Genomic DNA, 11,688 nt, shown 5'->3' on the forward strand with positions numbered 1-11,688 from the left:
TTTTTTGAGGGGAAACTGGGAAAGGAGAAATCATATGGCATGTAAATAAAGAAAATATGTAATAAAAAAGTAGGAAAAAAGATATCTACATAATCTTTCACCCCCAAACAAAAGAATGTACCTTCTACTCATCCACTCACAGAACCTTCTCCAAAATTGACCATAAAACTAGGCACAAAGTAAGCATCAACAGATACAAAAAGATTGAAATAACCCCTTTCATTTTTATCATATCACTGTGGATTAAAGAGGTACTTCAACAACATAGACAATAGAAAGTCCGTATTCTCCTGGGAACTCAACAACTTTCTACTCAACTGATTGATTACTTGTTCAGGGAAGAAATAAAAAAAATAAAAGAAATTAAAGACTTTGTAGAATTCAATGAAAATGAAGGCAAAACATACTCAAATTTATGGGACACAATGAAGGCAGTGTTAAGAAGAAAATTCATAACACTAAATGCCTCCATAAAGAACTTTGAAAGAGGGCTTGTGAGATGGCTCAGCAGGTAAGAGCACTGACTGTTCTTCCAAAGGTCCTGAGTTCAAATCCCAGCAACCACATCGTGGCTCACAACCACCTGTAATGAGATCTGACACCCTCTTATGGTGCTTCTGAAGACAGCTACAGTGTACTTACTTGTAATAATAGATAAATCTTTGGGCCTGGGTGAACAGGGACGACCAGAGCAAGCAGAGGTCCTAAAAGTCAATTCCCAACAATCAGAATGAAGGCTCACAACTGTCTGTACAGCTACAATGTGTACTCACATACATAAAAATAAATAAATAAATCTTAAAAAAGAACTTTTAAAGATCTCATACTAGTAACTTAACAGAATACCTGAAAGCTCAAGAACAAAAAGAGGCAAACACATGCAAGAGTAAACTGCTAAAGAGTCAAACTCAACAAGATAGACAAACCCTTAGCCAAACTAACTAAAAGGCACAGAGACAGCATCCAAGTTAACAAAATCAGAAATGAAAAGGGAGACTTAACTATAGAGGCTGAGAAAATTTAAAAAAAATATCATTAGTTTATACTTTAAAACGCTAAACTCTACTCAACTAGAAAATCTAAAAGAAATTGATGGTTTTCTCGATAGGTATCAATTACCAAAGTTAAATTAAGATCAGGTAAACTATCTAAACAGTCACATAACACATAAGGAAATAGAAGCAGTCATTAATAGTCTCCCAACCAAAGAAAGCCTATGGTTTAGTGCAGAGGGTTTAGATGGTTTTAGTGCAGAATTCTACCAGACCGTCAAAGAAGAGCTAATACGAATACTTCTCAAACTATTCCACACAACAGAAACAGAAGGGACACTGCCTAATTAATTCTATGAAGCCACAATTACTCTGACTTCTAAACCACACAAGGACCCAACCAAGAGAGTGAACTTCAGACCAATTTTGCTTATGATCACTGACACAAAAATATTCAAAAAGATTGTCACAAACAATCCAAAAAGATATCAAAAACATCATTTATCATGATCATGTAAGTTACATTTCATGGATACTGGGATAGTTAAATATATGAAAATCCACCATGGTAAACATTAAATGAAAAAAAAAAATGAAAGGAAAAAAAATCACATGCTCATCACATTAGATGATGAAAAAGCTTTTAACAAAATCCAACACCCTTTCATGTTAAAAGTCTTGGAGAGACCCATGATTCAAGGCACACATATAAACACAATTAAAGCAATATTCAGGAAGCCAATACCCAACATTAAATTAAATGAGAGAAATTTGAAGCAATCCCAATAATATCAGAAATAAGGCAAGGCTGTCCATTTTTTCCCTATCTATTCAATACAGTACCTGAAGTTCTCTCTAGAGCAGTAAGACAACTAAAGGAGATTGAGAAGGTATAACTTGAAAAAGTAGTGAAGATATTACTAAATCAGTAGTTCTCCTTTATACAAACGATAAATAGGTAGAGAAAGAAATTATGGAAGCAACACTCCACACAATAGCCAGAAATAATATAAAATATCTTGGTGTAATTCTAACCAAGCAAGTGAAAGATCTGTTTTCAAGAAACTTAAGTCTCTGCTGCAGAATAAAATTGAAGAAGATATCAGAAGATTTCCCATGATCATGGATTAGTATGATTGATGTTATGAAAATGGCCATCTTACCAACAGCAATCTAATAATTCAATGCAATCCCCATCAAAATTCCAACATAATTTTTTATAGACTTTGAAAGAGCAATTCCCAACTTCATATGAATAAAACAAAAATCCCAGGATAGGCAAAACAATCCTGGATAATAAAAGAATTTCTCTCTGAGTCACAATCCCTGACCTTAAGCTGTACTGCACAGGAATAGTGATTTAAAATGGTATGGTCCTAACAACAGACAAGTTGATCAATGGAACTGAATTCCCAGAAATAAACCCGCACACTTCAAGACACTTGCTTTTTGACAAAGAAGGCAAAATTATACAGTGGCAAGAAGAGAGCATCTTCAACAAATGGTGTTGGTTTAACTGGATGACTGCATGTACAAAAAGGCAAAAAGAGCCATATCTATTTCCCTGAACAAAAGTCAAGTCAAAGTGGATCGCAGACATCAACATAAAACCAGATACAATAAATCTTACAAAAAGTAGGAAATAGGCTCAAACACTTTGGTACAGGAGATAACTTTCTGAGCAGAACACCAATGACTCAGGCTCTAATATCAACAATTGATAAGTGGGACCTCATGATACTAAAAAGCTTCTGTAAGGAAAAAGACAAATGGTAGCCTTCAGATTTGGAAAATATCTTCAATAACCCTACATCTGACTGAAGGTTAATATCCAAAATATACAAAGAGCTCAGAAGAATCTATTCCAGCAACCAAAATAACAGAATTAAAAAATAAGGTTTGCATCCTTCTACATGCTGACTGCCAGTTGAACCAGCACCATTTGTTGAAAATGCTGTCTTTTTCCACTGGATGGTTTTAGCTCCTTTGTCAAAGATCAAGTGGCCATAGGTGTGTGGGTTCATTTCTGGATCTTCAATTCTATTCCGTTGATCTACCTGCCTGTCACTGTACCAACACCATGCAGTCTTTATCACTATTGCTCTGTAGTACAGCTTGAGATCAGGGATGGTGATGATTCCCCCAAAAGTTCTTTTATTGTTGAGAATAGTTCTCTATCCTGGCTTTTTTGTTGTTCCAGATGAATTTGCAAATTGCACCTCCTGTAGCCAGGCAGGACACCAAGTGGAGGGACAAGAATACCAACCCACCCACATAATTTTGACCATAAAATTTTCCCGTCTAAAAGAAATAAAGGGACAAAGATGGGATAGAGAGAGGAGGAATGGCCAAGCAATAACTGACCCAACTTGAGAACCCATCATATGGACAAGCACCAATCCCTGATATTATTAATGATAATCTGTTATGCTTGCAGACAGGAGTCTAGCATAACTGTTCTCTGAGAGGCTCCACCTAGTAGCTGATTGAAATAGATGCAGATACCCATAGCCACATATTGTTGAGGACTCTTTTGGAAGAGTTGAGGGAAGGATTGAAAGGCCAGAAGGGGATGAAAACCTCACAGGACAACCCAGAGTAAACCAACCTGGATCTATGGGAATTTGCAGAAACAGAGCCACTGACTAAAGTTCTGCTTCTGTGCTATGTAGGGCACTGTACATGTATGTGGTGGACATAAATTCATGTGTGCAAAACCCTCATGGACATAAAATTTAAAAGGTGTTTGGAAAGAAACAAAAACATACACGAGTCTTATACAGTTATGCAGTAATGCCAGTCTCAGATTAATGGCCCCAGTTGGAAAGTCACTAAACTAATTTCCAAAGAAGCATAAACAATTTGTGGACCGAGAGCTAAAATTATAGGGTATATCCTAAGCATGAAGAGTAAACTGTAAGGTATAAAAGCTACATTACAAAATATAGTATAGAATTCTAAGTACTTAATGAGATAACATTTGGGCAGATAACGCCAAATGCTTAAATAACACAGGTGAGTTAAACATCACTGTGTATAACTTATATGTATATGCAAATTCTATAATGAGAATTAATATATACTAATAAAAATTAAATATTTGAGACTACTTAATCAGTGCATAAGTCTAATATTCAAACATAATTTTAATCCCTTCTGGCAGACAAGATGCATTGCAGATGAATGATAAAAATGTAAAAATACTTTAAAGGTGTGTATAAGGTATCAGTGAAGGCATCAGAGTGGTCCTTGCATTTTCATGTAATAATGGTTAATTGCTTGATTAGCCTCAGTGGGGATAAAACATATAGTAAGGAAGGGAAAATTGGGAGTTCTTTTTTTCCCATTGAGTTTACATAGATGTGCATATTAACTTAAATGAATTTGAAATATTAGAACAAAAATTACATTCAGTTATTGTTTACTGCTATTAGGATTTACAGTCAGAGAATCAAACATGTCTGATTATTGAGTCAGTAGAAGAAAGAAATATGAGCAGTGAGCTGGCCATTCACTATCTTAATGTTTGAATCCAAGATTCAGGCTTTCTTCTCCTCCCTCATGTGTAGATTATACATTTAGGGAGTCTACAAATGGCTAATGTGCTACCACTGCACTCAGTTATTGTGGAAGGCACTACTAAATCCTAATGAGTTTATGGACTATAGTCACTTTCCAATTCACCTTTATAGTTATAGGATAACATTCGGATTTCCATCTATATTTTGGCACTGGAAATAATGTTTCACTGAACATAGATATATAGATTCTGATTTTAATTCCTTTAGAACTGCATTCAGTGGAACTGTAGAATAAAAGCACAGTCCTGTTTCAAATTTTATGATGTGACTCTATGCTAATATTCAGAATTGCTGATTTATTTGTTTTCCTCTCAAGAGTATGAAAGGGTTAAAGATTCTGCATATTCTTCTCACTTCTTAAAATGATGTTAGGGAGCTAAGTGTGATATTACACCTTTTTGAAATTTGACCAGTATTTTCCTTATAAGAAGTAGCAGTGGATACATTTTCATATGGTTATTAACTATTTCTGTATCTTTTCTGGATAAAAGTTTATTCACATTCTTTAACTTATTTTTCAATTAGGTTATTACCTACTTTGAATAGAGGTAGGAATTCCTTGTATATTTTGGAGCTTAATCCCTCATCAGATATATAGTTTGTAAATATTTCCTTCCTTTTCATAGCCTTTATTTTCTACCTGTTGATTATGAATTTTTGCTACGATTACAACTTGTGATATAAGGTTAGGTGTGGAAGCATTTTGGCTTCAGATTTTGGATTTTGAAATCTAGAATGCTCTAATCAAAACAAATGTCAATTATTTTAATTTATATAGAAAACATGAATCACAAATGAAATATGTGCAGTAAAATTTATATTTAAAAACTGATTTAAGTATTACACTTAATTCATATATTTTTCTACTTCCTAATGTAAGAAACAGTCATTCAAATTTGTTTATAAATGTAATATGGCTTCAGTAACAATTCTTGAATCTATAAGGGACTCAAGTTTAGCTCAATGGCAGAGTATTTGCATATTATATAGTAAATCCTGGGTTAAATGTTCAAAACCACACATAAAAAATGAGGCAAATAGAGTAGGGAAAGATATTAAAGTTGAGTTCTGCTGGAAACTAAATTTACTGAAGTTTTTCTTTTCTCAGTATTGAGAGATTTACAATTCATTTCATGTAAAAATATGGTAACTCTAACTACTATCATAATTGAGAAAACTGCTTTGTAAAGACAATTTACAGTGTTAAGTACTAATTTGAACGTTATATTGTAAATGAAAAGTAAATGGATCATAATCACTGAACAATAAGCAACCCATATTATAAGTAATGAACTTTTATTTACTGCAATTAATTATTAAAGCTATGATTATAATTCACTTACCTTCAACACTTTCATAAATACTGTCAGATGAATTTCTTTTTGGAAAAACTGAAAATTCTGTCATGTCAGGTGATGGACGTGTGCCAAAAAAACTACCAATCATTGACACTTCCACTTTCTCTTCTGCTCGTTTGTTGGCCTGACATCTTATGACAACTGTAGAAGAAAAAATTGTTTTAGTTGATTCAACTGTTAGGTAAATTATTGAGATAAAATTAATTTTTTATAAAAATAAAACTTCACTGAACATAATTTAAATTGGCATTATATATGACACAAACAGCTATACATTATAAACATGAACATTAAATAGTAGATAAGAAGAGTATCTTAAAGTCAAAGTCAAATATGTAATACACACACACACACAGAAACACACACACATAAATGAGACCATAATAGGATGTAGAAATTTGTTTCAGGAACTTATATAGTCATGTTACTAACTCAAGTAGCAACTCCGAAAACATGAACTACATTTTAAAAATCTGTATATTTATAGTGCTACTCTCAGATCTATATTTATAATAACAGTAAATTATATGCCTTCAAATAATTAAAATCAAAGTTCAATAATACTGAATTTGTAATATTTAAAAACTGCTATTTGGCTTTTTGCATGTACTTTAAAACTCAAACTTGCAATGATTTTTAAATTTCAAATCTATAAAATCTATCATGTTAGTGGCTATATATAAGACTACAATGACTTAACATAAATCTTAAATGTGATGTGTGAATGTTAATTCATAGGATTAACGTTCACTCTATGGTAGTTACATATGCACTACTTGTCAATATTTACGCCTATCAAGTGTAAATGTTGCCAATATAGAATCAGATTTTTGTTTGCATAGTTACTAATTACATAAGAGCAACTAATATTTGATAGTAGCTTCATAAAACTATTAAACAATGTCAAAGATACTTTTATATATGTGGATTTTTTTTCTCCAGCTAAAACAAGGAAATATTTAGTTTTGGCCTTTCTTTATAACCAGTCCTATCACATTTAGGAAAGTGCTCTAGTACAAGAAAAACTTACTTCTTCCTATTTCAGTGTGATGATGTAATCTATGTTCAGTAGAGATGAATCACATTTCATCTCATTAGTATTTTGTTTTGCTTTATTGCTGAAGATGGAACCCATGTTTATATGCCAAGGAAGCACTCTACTATTGAGCTATATAGCCTCAGCCAGGATGTAAGTATAATTCTTTCATTTGCAATAATTGATGTGGAACATGACAGAACAGAATTTCAAGCTTTTGAAAAACTGCATCAGAATTTTTTAGGGTAGGTACTCAAGACATGTTTTACCATACCTACTGGTGAGAAAGAAAGGAGTAGGGGCTGGCAAGATGGCTCAGCGGGTAAAAGCACTGACTTCTCTTCCAAAGTTCCTGAGTTCCGATCCCAGCAACCACATGGTGGCTTACAACCACCCATAATGAGATCTGATGCCCTCTTCTGGTGTGTCTGAAAACATTTACAGGGAATTACACAGGAGCAAGTGGGGCCATAAAGAGGTCCTGAGTTCAATTCCCAGCAGCCACACACAATAGCTCATGGCCATCTGTACAGCTACAGTGTACTCATATACATAAAATAAATAAAATAAAAAGAAAAAAAAGAAATAAAGAAAGGAGTGTTGCAGCACTTTCACCAATAGGGCTGCTTATAGCATATCTGCTTGCACTTGCATAAAGAGGTGGAGTTACAGGATGGTTAAGGTCTCTTAGAATTCTGTGCTTTTTCTCTCCTGAGTACAAGATACTTACCTGGAGCACTTTTAGGCGGTGGTGCCTGGGGAAGTCCGATGATAGGGTACATCCAGTGTATTGCTTGAATTTCCCCATAGTCTACTCCCATAAATCTATTTAAAAAAATATGGAGAGTTAACACAAAACAGAAATACTGCCAATATAGATCAAGAAAATAATAATCATACATCTGTATCTATATCTATAATACAGGTATATAACATCAATTAATGGAAAAAAAAAGAGGCCATCAATATGAAAGATAAAGTTGGGGTATACTGGAAGGTTTGGAGTGAGAGAAAGAAATTGATGAAGTTATATTATATTCTCAAAAAACAAAATAATTAATAAAAAGAAAAAGGCTGTATTATTTATTACTCTGAAGTTATTTTAGTAAAGTTGATGCAATTATATTTAGGCAGATAGATGTATAGAAGAGAAAATCTTTTTCTTAAGGTGATGATGTTATAAATATGTACAAGGAAGACTTAGAAATTATTCCAAAGTAAATGATCATGGGATATAAGTTGAAATGTAGAAGCTTCAGTCATCTACCTTTCAAGAGTACATATCTATTTATTGCTGTAACTAAATGGTGACTAAAAATCACAAAATACAGTTTGTTACATGGCTTCAGAAAGGGTTCTTAACTATTTTAAGATGACAGCAGTCAAAATAAGAGTATACATCTCATTTAAGGAAAATTTTAGAAAAGTTGCTGATTATTTCTAAAGATGGAAATTTCTTGTAAAATAAAATAAACACTACACTGAAGATTAGTAGTGTATATGACTTGTGTAACTGCTGCCTAGGACACCATACTCAAAGGGGCTTTGTGCTTTTAACCACACCTTACTTATAATGCTCAGTAGGTTTTTATAAGATTCCTTTCATTGTAATTTTTCACTGGGATATTGTGTGTATGTGTATGTGTATGTGTGTGTATGTGTGTGTGTGTGTGTGCATGTGCGTGTGCATGTATGTGCATTTGTATGCACAGGCACGTGCATATACTCTGGGAATGGTGAAATTCCTGGAAGAATAGATATTAATTGAGCCATAGTAAAAACAAGTGGAGATGAAGTACATAAATATATGATAAATTAAGATTTTGATTTCAACTATAGTTTCTACAAGAACAAAGGGCAGAGGAAACATTTACATTTTGTACAATTATTGAAGTAGCCTTAATGCTCAGCTAAGGAGAGAATGTAAGTTATCTTCATTTTGGCAATGACATAGAAACTATACACCTTGGTTGCAGCAGTGTTTCAACACACAGTGAGTGCCAGCCGTACAAGTTCTCAAATTCACTCAGACAAGCTGCAGTCAGTCACTATTTTCTCTTTCTACACATCTAACTGATTAAAGGTAATACTTCAACAAACAAATGTATTTTTCTGTACATATGAGTTGCAGTAGTTCAGATCTTACAGAACTTTATGTTGAATATAATCACACATTAAGGAAACCTATCACATCATGCTCACTCAATACACAAACTATTTCATTTCTATGTCATAATTGTTACCTCTTATTCTCTTCACTTAGTTCATCAAAATTGTCAATAAGCCAATTCTTTTTGTTAGTTCTCTTCATCTTAACAATCACCATTGTTTTATATAATGTCATAGTAGAAGGTATAAATAAAACTGGAATATCTAAATTTCCTTTAGGAGGTACCACAATTCCTGTAAAATACATAAAACAATTTAAAAATCTTATAACATGCTTTCTCAGCCCATTCATTACTGCTCTGTTCACAATAGCTAGAAATAGAAATAACTGAAATGTCCTTTAACTATGAATGTATAAAAACAATAACAACAAGTGTCATGCAGATATACAATGGAATTCTATTTACCTGTAAAGAATAATAAAATTATGAAATTTACAGGTAAGCTTGTAGAACTGGAAAATATTATACTGAATAAGGTAACTAGGCCCAGAAAGACAAATGATATCACATGTTCTTTTTTTTTTATTTTACACATAATTTTAATTGCAGAAAGTAATATCCCAATGTTTTTTATTGGCCATTAGCATTTCAAAATCCCTTCTGAATAAAACGCACATCTGGTAAGTTATAAGTGCTTCACTATATTTCCCCTAAATTTCCTGAACTGTATCCTAAGATACATTTTTTTGAAGGTAAGAAGTTTCCCAAGAAGCTTTGAACTTGATAATTCTTAAAACTGATGGCTAAGCTTATCTAGAATGTTAAAAGAACAAGAAAACTCATGCATTTTTGCCAACCATTTTTTTGTTTTTTGTTTTGTTTTGTTTTTTGAGACAGGGCTTCTCAGTATAGTCCTTGCCTTCTTGGAACTCACTCCGTAGACCAAGCTAGCCTTGAACTTAGAAATCTGCCTACCTCTGCCTCCCAAGTGCTGGGATTAAAGGTGTGCACCACCATTGCCTGGCTTTTTGCCAACTCTTACTACATGTTATGGACAAGTAAGGGCAATAATTTATAGTATAAATGGTACAGCACTATTTGTTGTACATTTAAATATATTCATAACTTTTATTGGTACCCTCAAGTTGCTGGTACTAAAATCTTTTCATCTACAAGGAAGTCCAATTTAGGAGAGCAGAATGAAGGGAGGTATTGTGTGACCCTGTTCCTGAGGAGGGGAGAATAATAAATGGTCTAGAAAGAGAGATACATAGAAGGGAGGAGTTTTCCCTAACTAACTCCAGGATAAGGATTTTGATTGAGTAGGAGACAAATTAAAAGGCTGTATTAAGAAAAAGTGGCCTTTGAAGGAAGGTTCAGAGTAGGCTTAGAAAGGCCAACTCAAGATACAGAGGACTTAGTACTGACGAGAGATCCTAATTTTAGAGGCTTTATAAGTGAAATTTTAGGATTAATCAAGGAATGAGGACTGTGGTCAAAAGTGGATGGATACTACTTGCAGGCAAGAAAAAATGCCAAGGATGAGGGATATACCAAAACTGGCAATGAAATGCTTACAAATTCTAAGTATGTGTATTCCTTGGAGTGAAACATTCAGAAAATTTACCATTCATTAGGATGTATGCTGAGAGTTTGCTAATACAATCAGGAACTGAGTGCCCAAAAATAAAAGCTCTCAATATTTTACTATTTTAATGTGGTTATTAGTTTTTTTTTTCAATAGCAGAAGTTGTGGTAAATACTTCAGCACCACCTATATGATATGATAACATGAGATAACATGAGTCATTATCAGTTATAGTATTAGATTTTGGCAAAGGCTTTTTCAATCACGTGTTATTTTTTCCCTTTCAGTTTGTTTATGTGGTAGATTACATTGATTTTGTATACTGAACCATCTCTGTATCTTTGGGGTGAAGCCTATATGATTATGTTATGTTGGATGACATGTTCTTTGATTTGGTTTGCAAGTATTTTATTGAGTATTTTTGTATCACTGTTCATACAAGAAATTGATCTGAAATTCTCTTTGTTGACTCTTTGTGTGGTTTAGGTATCAGAGTGATTGTGGGCTCATAGAATGAGATTGGCAATGTTCCTTGGCAGGCCTTCATAAGCTGATAGAGCTCAGGGAAGAAGAAAGCAGCATGCGCTCACCTCTTCAGGCTGACCTCAACTGAATTCTTACGTTTTTGTTCATTTGTTTTTGTTTATTCATTTGTTTTTGCTGGTAGTTTATATACTTTTATGTATAAAAGATCAAATGGATATAAGTTATCATGGCTCCATGACTATGTAGAAAAATAGGAGATAAAAGAAGCTTTCCAGTTCTAGCAGCACAGTGGATAAATCAAAATGTAATCCTACATAAGGGACTATATTTATATGTTTTTTGTTGTGTCATAGAAAGAAAATTTTAAGTATATTTAACAAAAGCCCATTTTTTAGGATTTCCCTTCTTTTATCAGGCCCAGCCATTCACTAAATTTTGTCATTTTTTTTCTTCTTGAATATTGGTAATGCCTTTGGATATCTTTTCCTGTAGCACCTATGTAGATATTGGAATCTCCATGTCCAAAAAGAAGTAAG

The 11,688-nt window shown here is 33.3% G+C and overlaps 1 protein-coding gene across 1 annotated transcript in view; it reads right to left on the minus strand.

Moving 5' to 3' along the window:
• Nucleotides 1-11,688, minus strand: part of Cfap47 (cilia and flagella associated protein 47) — a 223,010-nt gene that overhangs the window by 19,470 nt on the left and 191,852 nt on the right. The window contains exons 60-62 of the mRNA XM_031363967.1: nt 9,211-9,370; nt 7,698-7,792; nt 5,917-6,072 (exon numbers count right to left, since the gene is read on the minus strand). Of these exons, the coding sequence (XP_031219827.1) occupies nt 5,917-6,072; nt 7,698-7,792; nt 9,211-9,370 (411 nt within the window). The remainder of the gene's footprint in view (nt 1-5,916; nt 6,073-7,697; nt 7,793-9,210; nt 9,371-11,688) is intronic.

This window comes from Mastomys coucha, chromosome X, assembly GCF_008632895.1.
Source record: "Mastomys coucha isolate ucsf_1 chromosome X, UCSF_Mcou_1, whole genome shotgun sequence".
Classification (NCBI taxonomy): domain Eukaryota; kingdom Metazoa; phylum Chordata; class Mammalia; order Rodentia; family Muridae; genus Mastomys; species Mastomys coucha.